This window comes from Etheostoma spectabile, chromosome 14, assembly GCF_008692095.1.
Source record: "Etheostoma spectabile isolate EspeVRDwgs_2016 chromosome 14, UIUC_Espe_1.0, whole genome shotgun sequence".
NCBI lineage: Eukaryota > Metazoa > Chordata > Actinopteri > Perciformes > Percidae > Etheostoma > Etheostoma spectabile.
Window position 1 is genome coordinate 18,358,769 of NC_045746.1, and position 18,628 is coordinate 18,377,396.

General features: G+C 40.9%; 1 protein-coding gene across 28 annotated transcripts in view; it reads right to left on the minus strand.

Annotated features, from left to right (window-relative positions):
• Window positions 1-254: 254 nt before the first annotated feature.
• Window positions 255-18,628, minus strand: part of pleca (plectin a) — a 103,435-nt gene continuing 85,061 nt past the window's right edge. For 24 of the 28 annotated variants that reach the window (XM_032535354.1, XM_032535358.1, XM_032535357.1 and 21 more), the window contains 14 exons: window positions 18,466-18,620; window positions 18,246-18,372; window positions 17,481-17,664; window positions 17,234-17,254; window positions 16,470-16,627; window positions 16,058-16,236; window positions 15,828-15,966; window positions 15,327-15,683; window positions 14,983-15,066; window positions 14,796-14,900; window positions 14,515-14,613; window positions 8,952-12,299; window positions 1,271-8,269; window positions 255-1,178 (listed from right to left, as the gene is read on the minus strand). In XM_032535354.1, coding sequence (XP_032391245.1) covers window positions 2,081-8,269; window positions 8,952-12,299; window positions 14,515-14,613; window positions 14,796-14,900; window positions 14,983-15,066; window positions 15,327-15,683; window positions 15,828-15,966; window positions 16,058-16,236; window positions 16,470-16,627; window positions 17,234-17,254; window positions 17,481-17,664; window positions 18,246-18,372; window positions 18,466-18,620 — 11,145 coding nt within the window. In that variant the 3' untranslated portion in view covers window positions 255-1,178; window positions 1,271-2,080. The remainder of the gene's footprint in view (window positions 1,179-1,270; window positions 8,270-8,951; window positions 12,300-14,514; window positions 14,614-14,795; window positions 14,901-14,982; window positions 15,067-15,326; window positions 15,684-15,827; window positions 15,967-16,057; window positions 16,237-16,469; window positions 16,628-17,233; window positions 17,255-17,480; window positions 17,665-18,245; window positions 18,373-18,465; window positions 18,621-18,628) is intronic. The other 4 variants (XM_032535356.1, XM_032535359.1, XM_032535369.1 and 1 more) reach the window with 1 other exon arrangement.

Sequence of the window (18,628 nt, forward strand, 5' to 3'; positions counted from 1 at the left end):
AAGGAGATTCATATTGGCTTTGTGTGGGATGTAATTTGTGCCAACATGAAGGTAGCATTTTTGTGGACGGTGAATCATGCATGGAAGCATGGAGCCTCAAATATAAAGCTTAAGGTGATGTTCTAGGTAATTAAACACCCTAAATGTATCCATGGTAATCTGAGTTTGTTCAAATGAACCTGATTTTATCCAATACAAATTTAAGGAGCTACTTTCCTCAGATCGAAAAGCAACATGAAGTGAGACTTGTGATAAACCATTTCATTTCCATGTTTATTTACATATAGCGTAAGGTGTATTAATAAAATTCCTTGTCACCATTTAATTATAAATACACCCTTTTCAACAAGGCTTGACAACCCTCATTAAAATACATCCTTCAAACCTTTTGAAACATAACAAAACAAAACGTTCATGGATACAACTATTTCATTTTTGCACCGTTTTAAATGTTAGTAAATCATGCAAAGCAGAAATAGCGTACGAAAATAAAATAATATAGATCATATGTGTTGCTTTACAAAGGAGAATTAAAATACAAGCAAGTCTATGTGGTGGAAAATACAAATACTGGGTCTGGTGACAAAGCTTAAAGATCTGTCTCAAAGAAATGTTAATTCATGGCTTTCAGCAATAGTGCTCTACATAATCATCAATGTACAGTACATACATTACTTGTCTGTGTAGGGAAAAAAAATTCAAATAGTGTAAATCTTACCTATGAAACATTTAAACCATACATTTTAGCCCTGATTTATGACACTTAAAATAAAAAGATACTATTTTAAAATTAGATCGTGACGTACTGTAGTAGGCTTACCTGATAACACAGTAATCAATAATCATATCATGGGTAGCCTTGCTCTTACAGTCATGCATCAGTCAGTTTACAGAATAACCACTGTATACTCTAAGAATACTCAACATCCCAGTATTTTGTAGGCACTTACAAAGCATTGTTTAGGCCTTTTAAATATATTCAAGATTAGATGCAAGTTTCAAAATGGTCCAGTACAGTTAAAAGCATCCGATGAAACATTGTATGAGCAAGTGGGTTTCTGTACTGTTGCATAAAATCATTGATTACAGAAAAGGTCACAGTCCAAATTAATGCCTTGTGGTCTCTGGAAGACATCTGAGCAAAGAGCCGGAGATGAGATGAACCGTGAAGACAGAATCTGAAACAGAAAAATTGAACAACATTAGATGGTCCACAGACACAGACATATTAATACATTGCACTAAATTGAGACATGATTGAATATTGTACCTTTTTAAAGTGTTCAGAAAGGCAGGGTCTTGTATATGTTGGTCTTGAGGTTGGATTTATAAAGTCATGGTGTTCATAGGCTACATGATCCTTCCGTTTATGCGAGCTTGCTCTTTAAGGTTCATTTGACAAGGTTGGCATGTTGCTGTAACTCCAGGTTATATGACATTGGGGGAGTATTTGTGGTTGTGTAGCCCAGGAGAGAAAAGATCTTGAAGCTTGGTATTCTTAAAGAGGATACTTTTAGTGTTTATTCGTCTTCGGGAAAGACTCCTTATTCTGCTCTGCAGAGTGGCATTTGTCTTTTTTGAAATATTCAGAAATATACACATGTACAGACATTTTATTTTAAACACCCAATTTGGTTGTCCTTAACAATCAGGCTAATGGTAAGAAACAATGTCGGTTAGAGTGTAACACACACAGTGTTGTGAATACAATCTTGTTTGTGGAACAGTAAATGCTTATGATGTTAAACTTAAAAAAAACAAAAAAATATCATGTACACTTGAAACTTGTGAAAGATATTGGAAATAATATACAACTTTTGTGTATGCTGCTAACAGTATGGTAATCAGAAACTCTGATAAGATAGCATAAACATATCTAAATGTAAATGTAACGCATAATTATAATAAACAAAATTATTCAACTATATGTATGAAATGAAATATTAAAAGTCCTGTAACAGCCGCATGCAGAGCAGAATAAAGTTAGTCCTTATTCCACTGACAAGTAGGCATCTGGTGAGCACTGTGGCTTTATACTGTATCCTTTCCTTAGAAATTAATTCCTTGACTTTCAAACTCATCAGAATCGGCGGCCATAGCTTGGTGAACTGTAAGAGGATGGGGAAGAGAAGGAAGTAGGGAAACTTGATCCTGTGGCGTCAAAGCTGCCTCTTCTGGAGCCTGACCTGGAACCAGTTCTTGAGCCGGATCGTGACCCAGAAGCGGAGCCTGACCCGCTGACACTATAGGGACTGTAAAGGCCTTTGCTTGATTGGGATGATGCTTCAAGTAGTCTCAGACCTGTCCCCTCCTCTATCATGCTCCTTTCCATTGCATCCTTGTAAGAGATCTTAAGCTTGGTTTTAGGGCATGTGAGGTATTTTGAGTATGCACTAACATCTCGTAACTTCTGCGCAGTGCGTGCATCTAAGGTTCCCTTCTTCACAGCATCATCTATGGAGACTCTGTTGGTAGCATCTGGTTCAATTAAGCCACCAGTGAGATACTGGACCTCAAGGAATCGCTGCCCAGCCTCATAGTACAGCCAGCCCTTCTTTAAAGCTTGGGCTGCTGACATTCTGGTTTTGGTTCTGGGATCCTCAAATCCATTGCATGCCTTCTGGGCTAGACTGATGCGGTCCACCATGACTTTATCCACAAGTCCCTTGTTCATTGCATCTGCAACTGCAAATTTCTCTCCAGTATTTGGGTCAATAATACCTCCTGTGCAGGCCTGAGCTTCCAGTAACCTTTGACCTGTTATATTGTCCACCAGGTTTCTGTGTATGGCCTCTGTTATGGAAACCTTCTCCAGTGTTTCTGTGTCTAAGATTCCAGCCACAGGCCCAGTTTCCTCAGTTGGGTCATTCCATGTGGTTGCTGGTGCTTTTATAACAGGTATTGGGCTCATGGGGTAAGAGGAAGATGAGCCAAAGGAGGATGAACGTGATCTGACACCGCTCATGTTTCCAGACAGCATGTCTGCAAACTCTGTGATTGACAGAGTTCCTGCACGGTACTGATCCAGAGCTGACTTGTCAATCAGGCCCTTTGAGATAGCATCATCAATGTCATACTGCCGACCAGACCTTCTGTCAGTGATCATGGATTTCACAACTCCATCAGATGAGGTGATGGTAATTTCCTCCCACTCACACTCCTGCTCTGCGAGCTCGAGATAGGTCTGGTGGTCAATGAGCCCCTTTTGGTACGCCTCATACACGGACATCTCTTTGCCCGTCTCTGGGTCGACGATGACGACCCTACGTTTGCGAACAGAGGACTTGGATGAGGTCTTTCTCTCGCGCTTCTTCTCTTTCAGCAGCAGAAGAGCGAGGCCTGTTTGTGGGTCTGTCATACATCTCTCCATCAGCTGCAGGTAGGTGAGATTCTCCTCAGTGTTGGGATCAAAGAAGCCCTTTGTGTCGTCAGATGGGTCAGTGAGGATTTCATTCATTTCCTCATCAAAGAGGCCACGTTCATATGCTGTTTCAACTGGCAAGCGATGGCTCTCCTGTGGATCAATGATTCCACCAGTAGCAATTTGAGCCTCTAGCAGACGAATGCCATGGTCTTTCAGAATGAGGCCTTTTTTCATAGCCTGGAATAGTGAGATGATCTTTCCAGAATAAGGGTCTTTGTAGCCTGTGACTGCTCGTTCAGCTGAGTGGAGTTTATCTTTAAACTCTGGCCCAACAACACCCATCTTAACAGCTTCAGTGACATTTAGTTTCAGGTTCTTAATAGGATCAATTACATATCCTGTGGCGGCTTGAGCCTCAAGGAGCTCAAAGGCAGTCCCTGGTCTGATCATGTTCTTTTTCATGGCTTGGTAAATAGAGAGGCGGTCTTTGCTAGATTCTACATACACGCCAGCAATACAGCTTGTGCCCTCCAGGTATTTCTTCACATCTCTGCTGACTTCCTCCACTGTAATGATACCCTCAGTGAGTTCGTTGTATGTCTTTTGGCTGATAATCTGTGAACGAAGCAGCTCGTCCACCGTGATTTGCTTTCTGAGACCCTTGAAGAGAAGACTTCTGTCTGCCAGCGAAAGTAGCCGTAAACCACTTTCTTTATCAACTCTGCATCTTTTCAGTAGCTGGGCATAGGATTGTTTTTCATCTGTCGTTGGATCAGTGAAACCTCGCACATCCTCAGTAGATTCAGATATTCTGTCAAGGGTCTCCTTGTTGATGTATCCACGCTGCATGGCAACATCTGTAGGAAGGCGGAAGTAGTATTCAGGATCAATGAATCCACCAGTGGCATTCTGGGCTTCCAAAAGCTTGAAGGCATAATCCTCAGGAACGAGGCCTTTTTTCATTGCCTGGAAGACAGAAATCACTTTCCCGCTGTACGGATCCTTGTAACCTGTAACTGCTCTTTCAGCAGAGAGAAGTTTGTCATGAAGTTCAGGGCCAACAAGCCCCTTGCGTACAGCTTCATCAACTGTTAGAAGTTCATCTTTCACTGGGTCGATTATGAATCCTGTTGCTGCTTGGGCCTCGAGGAGACTCAAAGCAACTTCAGGCTTAATCTTTCCACTCTTCATGGCCTGGTAAATGCTAATCTTTGGAGGGCTGTCTGACATGACTCCAGCAATGCAACCAGTACCAAAGAGGTACTGTTTGACTGACGGCATTTCCATTACCTCACGAATGTTCATCTTTTCTTGTTTCAAGAGGTTGTATGTATGCAAGTCAATAATTCTAGCACTGTATAGCTCCTCAATAGTAATTCTTCTTCTGATTACATCACATGACATGCTCTGCTCTGACTTTAGAGTCTCTCTTTGTTCAATGATTTCAATGATGATGATTAGCATTCTATCCTTCGAAATTTGCCCTGAGCGATACTGCTCCATGAGGCGCCGTCTCTCCTCCTCTGGAAGCATATTTGAGTTCATGACTTCCCAAATGGTCAAAGTTTTTCCCGCAAAACTCTTATGAGGAATCTCAATTTGAGTATTAGCTAGATCTGTTTGTGCTTGCTGCTCTGTGTACTGATAAGATTTCTCAACAGGAGCGGGAGCTTCAACCTTTGACAGCGGCAGGTAGCACAGACCAGAGTTGGGATCTCTTACACATTTCTCCACCAACTGCTTGTAAGTAACTCTTTCATTGGTGTTGGGATTGGTGAAGCCTTTGACATCGCCTGAGGGTTCAATAAAGGACTTGGACATTTGTTTACTGAGAAAGCCACGCTCAATGGCCACATCGTTGGGAACACGATGGCTGCTGACTGGATCAATGATCCCTCCTGAAGCAAACTGAGCCTCCAAGAGAGGAATAGCGTGCTCCCTCAAGACAAGCTCTTTCTTCATGGCTTGGAATAGAGATATTGTACTGCCTGTATATGGATCTTTGTATCCAGTCACTGCTTTTTCAGCTGAGAGAAGTTTCTCATGAAGCTCTGGGCCAACAACTCCGTTCTTCACAGCATCATCCACAGAGTATTTCAGATTTTTGACCGGATCGGTTATGAATCCAGTTGCAGCTTGGGCCTCAAGTAGTGCAAGCCCAGTGTTTTGCTGCAAAACATTCTTCTTTATGGCTTGATAAATGCTTAACTTTTCATCTGAATCTTCCATAGTGATACCATCAATGCGGTCTGTGCCCTGCATGTACTTCCGTACCTTATCAGTTTCACTAACTTCTTTAGGTGTCTTTTTACCCTGTTGGATTTGGTCAAATGTAGCCTTATCGATGATGTTGGAATCAAGCAAAGAGTTGGCAGTGACTGGGGCTCTAAGGCCCTCAAAACAGACCTCTTTCTTTGTTTTGTCTTCCTTTTCTTCAACCATGGTCATCAAAATTGTTATCAACTTTTCAATTGTTACCTGCCCCGTTCTGAACTGGCGAATCAGCTCTATTCTTTGCACCTCAGTGATGTATTCAGAGTGTATGATCTCCCAAATTGTGACTTTTCTTCCTTTGAAAGGGCCATAGTCCAGCTCCATGGTTGAATAGTTCAAAGCCTCCTTTGTCTTAGCCTCTGTAATCTGTTTGTCTTCTTTTGGCTTTGCAGCCTTCTTTGAAAGAGGAAGCAATGGGAGTCCAGTTTCTTTGTCTGTGACACATTTATTCATGAGCTGAGCATAGGTTGAATCCTCTTGTGAGTTAGGATCATAAAACACCTTTGTGTCGTCAGTGATATTGTTCAAAGTCTTGCTGATTTCCTCATCAAAATATCCTCGTTTGCAGGCAACCTCATGTGGGATGCGATAGCTGTTAATAGGGTCAATAATTCCACCTGTTGAGAGTTGTGCCTCAAGCAGACGGATGCCATGGTCTTTCTTTATAAGGCCTTTGTTCATGGCTTCAAACAGAGACACCTTCTTTCCTGTATATGGATCTTTGTAACCATTGACAGCTCTCTCTGCCGACAGAAGTCGTTCATGGAGTTCTGGGCCCACAAGACCTGATTTAACAGCTTCATCAACAGGGACCTTCTCATTTTTGACAGGATCAATTAAAAACCCAGTTGCTGCTTGAGCTTCAAGAAGGTTTATTACAGTTTCTGGTGACAGTAAGTCGTTCTTCATAGCTTGATAGAACGGCATTTTCTCCTTGGTTGGTTCATTTAACAGTCCAGCAATGCTCGGTGTTCCTTGTAGTGCCTTCTTCACAGGCTCCATCTCAGAGATCTCTTTCACTGTTAGCTTGCCATTACTCAACTTGTTGAACAAGTCTTTGTTTATAATCTTAGACTCTAACAGTTCACCGGCAGAGACTGGAGCCCTCAAACCATTAAACACATTTTCCTTCTCCTTGTCCTTGTCTTCCACAACTGTGATGACAATTCTAATAATCTTCTCTACAGTGATCTTGCCTGTTTTGTACTGCCGAATCAATTCTCTTCTTTGCTCTTCAGTGAAATATTCCGAATTTATGACTTCCCAAATGGTGACAGTTCTACCTTTGAACCTTCCAAAAGGCACAATAACGTTTGATGTACTGAACACTTCTTTAGTCTCTAGATCTGTGTATGTTCTCTCACTCTGAGCAGCTTTCTCAGTTACTGGCAATATCAGCAGTCCTGTCTCTGCATCCTTGGTGCATTTCTCCAGCAACTGTTTGTAAGTGAGTTGCTCTTGAGAGCTGGGATCAATAAATAATTTGCAATCATCACTGGGATCAGCAAGTGTCTTATTCATGTCTGCATCAAACTGACCCTGCTTGTAGGCAGTCTGAAGTGGCACTCTATGGCTATTGATAGGGTCAATGATGCCACCAGTAGCAAGCTGTACATCGAGGAATTTGGTGGCCTGCTCCTTTTCAATAAGTCCCTTCTTCATGGCCTCAAAGAGAGAGATTTTTTCCCCGGTATAGGGATCTTTGAAGCCAGTAGCTGCTCGCTCTGCAGAAAGCATTCTTTCATGGAGCTCAGGGCCGATTAGCTCATCTTTAACAGCCTCATCTACTGAGAGAAGTTTATTTTTCACTGGATCTACGATGAAGCCAGAAGCTGCTTGAGCCTCAAGGAGCATTGTGGCAGTGTTAGGGGTGATCTTGTTCTCTGTCATAGCCTGATATACACTCATTTTCTCTTTAGATGGAGTCAAGACACCTCCGATACTGCTCTGTCCCTTGAGACACAATTTAACTTTATCAGTCTTTCCGAGGTCTTGCACAGAGACTTTGCCTTTTTTCAATTTGTCAAATTCCTTTTTCGTCAGGATACCAATGTCATGAAGCCTTTCAGCAGGAACTTTCTCTCTAATTCCATCAAACGCAAACGGTGATTCTGCATTTCTCTTCGTTCCATCCGCTTCAACAGAACCATTAAAGACTTTCTTTGTTGTTCCCACCACTGTCATTGCAACTAATTGCTCCTCAGGAACAGTGCCAGTCTGAACTTCAATTGCCTTTGTCTTGTAGGCAACCTCAAGGCTCTGGAGTTTCTCTCTAAGCTTTTGGTTTTCCTCTCCCAGGAGTTTTTCTTGTTCAATCCTTTTCTTTTCAAGCACCTCCATTTCTTTCTGCTTGTTTTTTATCTCTGCTTCGGCCCCCTTTTGTTTCTCAATAGCTTCATCCATAATGGCCTGAAGTTTCTTCTTCTCCTCTTCCATTAGCTTCCGCTGACGTTCTTGTTCATCTTTGAGAGCTTTGGCCTTTTTCACTTCATCCTCAAACTGTTTCTCAAGCTTCTTTTTCTCATCTTCAACTGCCTTTTCTCTTTTCAACAACAGTTCCTTTTCTGTGAGGAAGGACTGCTGAAGAATGGCCTTCTCTTGCTTAATCTGTTCTTGTTGGGCATTTGCCATCTATTTGGAAAAAAGAAGAAACAAATCAGTAAAATGTCAATCAAATATCACCCAATCATTGCATGTAACTTAAAACCCTATTTAGATATATACAGTATATATAAATAGAGAGTTAGATAAGAAGTTTAACTCTAGTTCTCATGTCTGTACACTTTATGAAGCTAAAGACAGCAGCCGGTAATCTTGGCATCAAAACTGGAAATAGAAGGTAATAACTAGCCTGGCTTTGTCCTAAGGTGACAAAATCTGCCTCCAAACAGCTCTAAAGCTCACTAATTAACATGTTATATCTTGCTTGTTTAATCAATACAAAAAGTGAACTGAATAGAGCTAGACTAACCATTTCTTCCTGTCTTAATGCTAAGCTATCGTCTTCTCAAAGTAGATATATAGTGTAGAGACATTAATATTTTTAACCTTACTCTCGGCAAGAAAGTGAATAAGCGTACTTCTCAAAAGGTCTTTCAATGTTTTACTTGTGAGCATTTGAACTCTGCAGTATTGTTATTTGAATGACATATATACAAAGAAATATAAATTGCTGGATGTTACTTTAAGTCTGCAATTTACATGAAATGTTACATGTTTATCCACAAATATTGTAGTTAGTGTTTCTTGCAGAACTGTGTTAATTGAAAGGGCTGTGTAAATTGATTAACAGTGTTAATTTGTGTCAAAATACCTCTTTAGATTTTTTATGAAGCTCCTCTGCCTCTTTTTTCAGATTCTCTCTCTCTTTCTCGAGGTCAGCGATGGCTGCCTTCAAGTCTCCAGCCTCTCTTGTGCTCTGCAGTCTCTGTGTCTCCAGCTTCTGCACTACAGTTTCTGTTGTTTGTTTTTCTGTCTCTTGAAGACGCAATTTTGCTTCATCTGCTTGTTTCTTGAATTTTTTTGCCTCCTTTTCAGCTTTTGACTGAGCGTCACTGAGCTCTTTCACCCTCAATTTTAGTTGCTCTGCTTCTGCCAAAACATCAAGCTGCCTCTTTCGCTCTTCCTCTAATGATTTTTGGAAGCCCTCTGTCTCCTTATCAAGGCGCTGCTGGATCTGCTGTTTGTCCTCTAGTAGTTTTTTAGCCGTTTCCTGCGCCTGGTTCTTCTGTTTCTGGAGCTCCTGTGCCTCAGCTTTCAGTTTTGTAGCCTCTTGGATGGCCTGCATTTTCTCTTTTAGCATTTTCTCTGCAAGTGCCCTCTGTTCAGCCAAGTCAGACTCAGCGATCTGTCTCTGTCTGGCTGCTTCCTCAGCTTCCACACTAAGTCTGGCAGCCTCCTCGGCCAGGCTCTTCATTTTCACGGCTTCCTCCGCAAGCAATTTCTGCGTATTGTCTTTGTCTTTCTGCATGAGGCGCTGGTTTTCTCCCTCAATCTTAAGCTTAAGTTTCAGGAGCTCATCCATCTGGATCTTTACTTTGGACAGTTCATCCTCCACCTGTGCCTTTTGCTTCACGGCATCATTTACTTCACCTTTAACTCGCTGAAGCTCCTCATCCAACACAGCCTTCTGCTTATCAGTCTCATCTAGCCGCAGTTTCACCATTGTAAGCTCCTTCTCAACCTGAGACTTTTGATTAAGTGCTTGTTCTGCTTCTTTTTTGTGCTTTGCCATCTCTGCATCAGCCTGCTTCTTCTGCTCTAGAGCGGCCGCCTCAGCAGCCGCTCGTTTAGAGGCCTCCTCCTCCGCCTCTTTCCTCAGTTTCTCTGCATCTTTTTGAGCTTTGGCTTGTTTTGCAGCTTCTTCCTCGGCCAATTTTTTCAGCTTTTCAGCCTCTGCAGCTTTTTGTCTGAGCAGGGCAGCCTCTTTCTCTGCTTTTCCTTTGGCTTCCTCAGCAGCTTGTGCAAGTTTCTTAGCATTTTCAAACTCATCTTTCAACTTTTCCTGAGCAAGGCTGTCTTTTTTATTTTTGCTGAGAACATCTTGGGCTTTCTGCTCTGCGGAACTGTATTTCTGCGCTGCTTCTTTAGCCAGGATGACCTGCTTCTCGGCCTCTTTCTCAGCCTTGTCTTTCTGTTCATTTGCTTCAGCAGCTTTCTTTTTGAGACGTTCAACTTCCTCTTGGGCGGCTTTGCATTGTCGAGCTGCCTCTTCTTCTGCTGCAGTAATTATCTTCACCTTCTGCTCAGATTCTTTCCTTTTCTTCTCCTCCTCTGCAGCAAGCTTTTTCATTTTCTCAGCCTCTGCCTCAGCTTTGAGTTTGCTTTTCTGGGTCTCCTCTGCAATTCCCTTCAACTTCTTTAACTCCACCTCCAAATCCGACTTGCCTTTTGATGCTTTCTCAAAGTTGATCTTAATTATGTGAATTTCTTCTTCAACCACCTTCTTTTGCCTCAAAGTTTCTTCCACAATTGTTTTTTGTCTCTCTAACTCAGAATCAGACGAGCTCTTCAGATGTGTGATTTTCTCTTGTATGTCTTGTTTATGCTGAGCAGCTTGATCCTCCAGCAGCTTTCTCTGATAAGCTTCGTCCTCAGCTTTTCTTTTCAATCTTTCGTTTTCTGATTCTTTAGCTTTCAGAGCAATCTCAGCTTCGGTTTTCAGACGAGTTGCCTCGTTTATGGCAGCCAGTTTTTCTTTTAGTATTTTCTCAGCCTCAGCTCTCTGCCGAGCTGCCTCTTCCTCTGCAGTCTGCCTCTGCTTCTTCGCCTCTTCGGCAACCGATCTCAGCCTAGTTGCTTCATCAGCAAGTTGTTTCATTTTCAATGCTTCAGATTCAAGAAGCTGCTTGCTCTTTTCTGTGTTCGAGAGCGTGTTCTTCTCAGCTTGAATCTTCATCTGCAGAAGAGCATCCATTTCACTTCTGACTTTAGCCAGCTCCTCTTCCAGTTGTTTCCTCTGGTTTTCGGCGGCATTCACCTCGTTTTTCAGACGCTGGAGCTCATTATCCAACAGTCCCCTCTGTTGTTCAGCATGGTCAAAGTCAGCCTTTAGTCGTATGCATTCCTGTTCTGCAGACAGCTTTTGCTGGGCAACTTGTTCTGCAAATTTCCTCTGTTTTTCCAGCTCTTTCTCTGCATTCTCCTTCTGTTTAAGAGCAGCATCTTCAGCTTTAGCCCTTTTCTTGGCATCCCGCTCTGCCTCGACTTTCTGCCTCTCTGCTTCCTCTTGAGCTTGGCTCTTCTTTTGAGCTTCCTCTTCAGCTTGTAGCCTTAAGCGGAGAGCCTCGTTGGCTTTCTGTCTCCATGTTTCAAGCTCTTTCTCTGCTTGCTCCCTGGCTTTGTTAGCTTCCTCTTGTTGCTTCCTGAGTTTTTCGGCTTCCTCTTGCAACTGAATGACAGTGCCCTGCTCTTTCTTAAGGGATTCCTCCAGTTTTGTTGCCTTCTCATTGAATGACATGGAATGGGTTTGCAGTTGTGTGACAGCACTCTTTTGTGCCACCTCTTCTACTACCTTGATCTGCCTCAGTTTTTCTTCCTCAGCCTGTTTCATGCGCCTCTCTGCTTCCTCAGCTTGCATTTTGAATTTCTGCAGTTCATCCATTGCTTTCTGCTTCTGCTTGGCAGCCTCTTTTTCTGCCTCACATTTACGTTTCAGCTCATCTTCTGCATTTTTCTTTTTCTGAGTCTCTTCAGTCACCTGCTTGCGAAGCCTTTCTGCATCCTCCTGAGCAGCTTTCCTGAGCTTCTCAGCCTCAGCAGCCTTGTCTCTGAGCTGCTGTAACTCAACCTCAGCTGTGCTTTTCTGTTTTATTGTTGTCTCTAACTGAATTCTAATTAAGTGGATCTCCTCCTCAATTTTGGTACGACTGATTAGCGCCTCTTCCAGCTGCTGACTCTTGGACTTGATCTCCTGCTCAGACAGAGTCTTCAGATGATGCAGCTCATGCTGTATGTTTTGCTTCTGTTTCTCAGCATCCACCGCAACATCTTGCCTCATGCTGGCTTCTTCTTTCATCTTCAACTTCAGCTCCTGGGCTTCTTGTTCTGCTTTGGCCACATATTTAGCATGAGCCTCAGCCAACTGTTTCTGTTTATCTAACTCAGATTGTATCTCTTCCACCCTTTTCCTCTCCTCTTCTTTTAGTTTTTCAGAAGCTTTCTGTATTAGTAGAAGCAAAGAGGGAGTAAAAGGAATTGAGAAAATGTTAGAGGTGTTAGACTACATAATAAAACTTCAATATGTAAGTAGTTATAAAACATGTAGGTACATGAAAATGTAAATACATGAGATTATGTTACAGTTATTATCTGCCAGAAATACTTCTTTAGAGGAAAAATACTGCATTGGGAAATGCTTGTCATGTTAATTTAATGTGTGGCACACAGAATGACACTTTACTTCACAACAGGACAGCACGACACTACACTTTGCATTCATGCAGTTGAGGTATTTTACTTGATCAATGTTTAATATAAGCTGTAATAAAGCCTTGTCACATATTATACAATCAGTACTGTATATTATGGTCTTAAAAATAGAAAATGATGTGCATGTAGTAGTAATGATGGCAAACTCAGTATTGTGGAGGTGTGTGTTGCTGTTGCTTCATATATATATATATATATATACACACTATATATTTGGGTTTCTAAAGGAACATTGTTGTATAATTCACTCACCATTTGATATTTAGGGTTAGAGTTGTGTCAATCCTAAATCTTTATATTCTCCAAATAAAGCAGCTTTTTGTAAAATGTGTAAAGTAGAAGAAGAAATAAGCAGGGAATAAATAATTAGCAGCATGCAAAAAGAATGAAGTGTACTGGGAAAGATACCGAGATTTCAACCAGAATAACCCTCACTGTGTAGAACAGCAAAGTGATGCAGCAAACATAGCGTGATTTGATGTAACACGGAGCAAAAAGCAAGCTTGGATTAAAATGTAGATTTAAGACGTGAATCCAAGATCAATTTACACTTAACTCTCATGACAGATAAGCAAGCATTAAAAGATGGGTTCTACTCTTTAGTGACATGGGAGATTATACAGGTGATCGACACCTAAAAGGAAGGTCCAACACTTTAGAAACCTGTCATATTGAGAACCAATTAAGCTCTAGTTTAGGAGAGCTATTTCTGGTAGATTTTCATCAGCTTTATATATTTATTTTCTATAATATTTTGACAATTGATTCATCTTCATTTTTAAAAGCAGAAATATTAAAAAAAAAAAATGAAAAAAACAATTTCTGAAATGAGAAGATTTGCTGTTTTTATTTGTAAACTCTTTGGGATTTTGACTTTTGGTAAAGAAATTAAGACATTTCAAGATGTTACTTTAGCATCTGTAAAAGTTTGGATTAATACATGTTTGAATCATTATTTGCAACCCTAAGAAGTATTGTCCAAAATCCCAATAGGTTTTTAAACAAGTGTAAGTGCTTTCAAGTCACATTACTATATTAATACAATAGAAATACATACAAAGCTTGCAAATTATTTTAAAAGTTGACCTAGCAAAGCATAAGCATGCTTACAGGAAGCAATGCATATTGATCAAAGACACGAAACGAACAAACTAAGAGCAAGCTCAATTATGAAAGGTCTCCAAAAAAAATGCTGAACCTTCCTTTCACTACAGACAAGGGTCTGATGTAGAGAGGAATGACATGAACTGAGAGGGTCTTTTTCTTTCTTCTTTATTTTAAATACCTGGTGCTTTGGAGTTAATTCATCTCTTAAGCGTGTGATTAATACTCATCATGACAAAGCACTGGCGAGCAGGTTGAAAGGATCAAACACAATAGAAAGTTAGAAAAGAAAGGGGAAAATAAAAGGTAAGGTAGATTGAAAAATAATATATCTGAGAAGGTAGGTAGCCAAACTGAAGCCTTTAAATCACAAGTGTGGGTGATTTCAAGAGGAAATAAAGAAGCAAATATTAAATCGAGCAGTTAAGCAGTTGGAAAATGTGACTGAGGTCAGGGCAGATTGCAGTCATATGTACAGACTATGTGACATGATTTGACTAAATACACAGTGTAGGGCAATGACAGACAAATACTGTAGTGGGGATGTGATGTGCTGAAACACTAGGATGAAACAGTTTGCTTCACCACTGAACGCTGTCCTATCCTCACAGACTGAACATACTAATTCTGTAATTATAAAAATAATAATTATTATAATAATAATCTTATAAGAAATTATACGTATTGAGTGCCAACATTTTGGTAGTAGATGACAAATGATTTTCCCATACATAATGCAGTTAACAGGTAAAGGTGGCATTGTTTGTGTTAGTGCTACTTTGCCAAGTGGGTTATGGACAGAAATGTGCTGCTGCATGTTGTCAGGGCTCGTGTTCAATTACCTCATCATCCTCCAGGCGGCGCTGCATTTCTATAATGAACTTAATGTACTGGCTGGTGAGTGTCATCAGCTCACTGTAGCGCGTTCTCAGAGTAACATACTGAAAGAAATGCAGTGTATTTACTTGACTTTAAAAACACACATGTATGTATATATAATAGCTAAAGGCATTTTAATCACTGTAATGATAAAACCGGTAACAGACAGTCATACTCAACCAAACTGGATGTATGAGCATGTTTGCTCTTCTCAGTTGGTGTGGGATAAACTCGTACAACTTACCTCTTGAATGATATCATCAGATGCATTCTCCATTTTTGGTTTCTTTAAAGGAGATGCTATGGGATCCTGGAGGGCTTTGTAAGTCAAAATCTGAAACTCGTAATCCTAAAAAAGAAGAAAATAATCTTAGATCAAGCCAGAAAAAAAAACTTGTTTCAGTTGTAAAGCCAGAAAAGTCAGTACATACCTTGACTGAATCAATGTAAGCCTTTGCATTTTTCTGGCAATTTTCAATCTTGTCCTTGTTTTTCTCAATCTCTCCCAGGAGTTTCTGTAGAAATAAAGGAAAACATGAACACATCATTTTATAGCGTATTCCAATTTTTCCATTTAGTTAACAAAAAAGAAAAGCCACAGCTACTAGTCTTATTAAAATTACTTTCACAGCCAGTACATAATTAAATTAAGTAAACAAAGTTTTTTTTAATGACAATACAGTGCACTAAATGTGTACTATCAGTGTGACCACCAGAGGGCATAATGACTTTACTTCCCTTTACCCCACACAGCTCATCTTTTCTATTACAATACCTTCTCTTCTGCCAGTTGCTCCTTGAGAGCCTTGCTGTCACCGATGGGCACAGCTTGAATTTTCTCTTGCCTCTGCCGCGCTTCTCCGAGCCAGTGGATGAGCCACTCGTAGCTTCCACTGTAGGACTTCATGTGGCGCCCGAGGAGGCCGAGCTCCCGCTCCCTCAGGTCAATCTGAGCAAACACAGCCTGCCAGCGCTCCAGGAGGCTGCTGACCAGCTGACGGTAATGCTCCAGCTCAGAGTCACGCTCACTGTGGATCCTAGTCATCTTGTCGTTGATAGTTGTTGCCCTCTTCAACTCGTCCTGCAGGCGATCCAATACCACCTGATCGGCCTCTGCTTCAGCACGCATCGACTGTCAGACAAAAAAAACAAAGTCACCATGCAGTTTGTGGACAGGCACGACACCGTTTAACGGTTTAAACATAGCAAAATAGGAAACAAAATATGTACATTGACTGTAGATGGGAATGAACATCTTTCCAAAAACAGGCAATACCTTCAGCTGACTACGCTGGTCCTCCACCTCCTTCTCTTCAGACGGTACTTTGCTAACATCACGCAGACGAGTCTCATAGTTCTTCACTGTGTCTTCTGCGTCTTTAGTGTTTCGGATCACGACATCGATGGTCTTCAGCCTGAAATCAAAACAAAGCTCAAGCTTAATAAAAAGCTCAGTATCAGCTGGAAATTCATCAGAAAGTGCTCAGAGAGTCTCAAAAGCCTCACTTATCCAGGTAGACGGAGGAGAGGCCGTAGACGTGCTCCATCTTCCTCAGCGTGACGTCCAGTTCGGAGCGAAGCATCGGGGCGGAGCTGGATTGCTGAGGAGACGCCAGTACCTCCTCTGTCTTATCACTGATGGAGTTCAAGTCTTTCTTTAAGCCCTCCAACTCAGACTGAACTTTCTATCAAATAAAAAAGGGAGATGATTTAGTGAACTAATATAGCCAATAATATGCATATATTAATATTATTTGGCAGTGAAATCCAGTAAAGTTAGTGGGATATAACAGAATACGTAGGCTACTGAGATTTAAACACAGCACAGTACATCTGAATGAAGCACTGCTATGCCAACTATGCCACTTTTGGGACTTTGTGTTTTTGTTTTCTCAGTTTTTCGTTGTCATGTCGTTACCATTTGCTCTGCCGTCTTCAGGGCGCAGGCTTTGAGCGGCTCCTTGTCTAGAGGCTGGCGAAGGCGCGTAACTGTTCGATTCTCACAACCCTCTAGCTTCAGACGCAGGTCCTTGATCTTGGTCAGGTAAACCTTGCACATCGACTCGTCTTGCTCTCCTAAGAAACATTTTGGTAAAATTTTGTTTAAATTATATATATATATTATTTTACAAGGAAAACCAACTCGATAAATTAGCCAGCTGTTAGGCTGAGGAAGATTGTAATAGCAAACAATCAGATCTGTATAAAGAAGTACAGAAGTACAGTATTAGTTATTTTATTTTAGTATATAATTTTAGTCATTTGTATTTTTGTGCAATGTTTTTTACTGTAGCGCTTGAAATCCAAAACTTCTCTGAAGTACTCACATACAGGGGCTTCAGCACAATCCCTTTTTTTTTGTATGTCACATTGTACACAATAAATGTACTTCTTCATGCTTGATTGGTTCCATGTTGATTATCTGTCAGTTGTTAATTCATCTTTTAATTGATTTAATCATTCAGTGATACAGATTGTAAAGCTGCTGTTAAACCCATGCACAGACTGAAGAATGCAACGATGAGTGAAGTTAGGAGGGATACTAAAAATCAGTGAGGATGACAAAGAGGATTGATGAAACATGACAACAGCCCTTCATACACAGACACACACATACAAAGTCCTTTTCAGCCAATCAAAAGACGCTACTGCACATCTGGCACTGTAACTGAAGCATCTTACCTGCTCTGGGTGGAACATAACCTGTAATGCGAATCCAACAGTCAACTTACACACAAATGACCATGAATAAACTTCAACACAAATGTTTGAGAAATGATTCAATGAAACTAAAAATAAAATGGTTTTGTCCAACTTGAACTCAAAACAAAATAAATGTGTCTTATAATCAATGTCAGACCCTTTCTAAGCATGTCTGGGTGATAAAGAGAACCCAAAGTGGTTCATGGAATAACCAAACAGTACACACCTTGCTCTGCAGAGCTGACCATTGTGTTGTAGTGCTGGTTGGCTCTGTTGTAGTTGGACTCGACCTGCATACGGTCCTCTGCCCCGAACATCTGGGAGTCCTGGCTGTCTCTCAAGAAATCCTGGTAGTGCAGCTCCAGGTTCCGCAGTGCTAGACGGTACTCCTCCACCCTCATGGTCTTAAACTACAAGTGTATAGATAGAGGGGGCAGGGAAGATACATGCATGCTTTTATTTGAGAAGTTTTTTTTACATTATATTAACAAGTAGAGTGTAAAATATGTGTTATGAAAAACCGTTTTCAAAATTAAGAAAAAGGCTGTCCTTATTATTCAACAGTACTGGGGGAGAGAATAAACCAGATAAACCAAATAAAGTTATGCATAAACTTAGCCACTACCATTATTAATTTGAAGTCAGTTTTCATACTTACTATGCCCACATACATTTAATTAGTGTAACAAATACATTTCACAATTGAGGTGAAACAATTGAACTAGCCTTCATGTGAATTTAAGTTAACTTGAGAGTAACTAAGGGTGAACTAATCTGTTTCCACATAGAGGTTTAATGTTGCAATTATTAATGAAGCAACTAAAAATAACCAGGAATAAAAGTACAAATAATATTATGATTAGCAGACAATGTCATTGACGTTTCATCCAAATGTCAAATTTGAATCTCAATATTTTAAAGTAAAAATATGTTAAAGGCACCATAAGTGCATTAGTCTTTTTTTTTTATACAAAATGTCCTGTGTTGTTACCATGGTGACATTCCAGGTCTGGATGATGTGGATGTCTCTCATCAGGTACTGCCAGGACAGCATGCTCTTCATGTCCACATACATCGTCTGCCACATCGTGTGCAGCCTCTGGAGGTTTCCGTCCAGTCTGAGGAAGGTTAGTTAGGTCAAAGTGAGCATATAACGACACACCGTGTGCATGTGCATTTAGATATTAAGTAATCACCGTTGAGCGACTCACCCGGCAACACTGTTCACAGCGTCCTTATTGGTGGGTGGAACCAGGAAGCAGATTGACGGTACAGATGCCTCGATGCCTTTATCATTCAGCACCTTCCACTTATCAGGCTGCGAGTTGTTCAACAGAGCGCACTCTTCTCCTCTGTGGACTGTGATCTGGACGG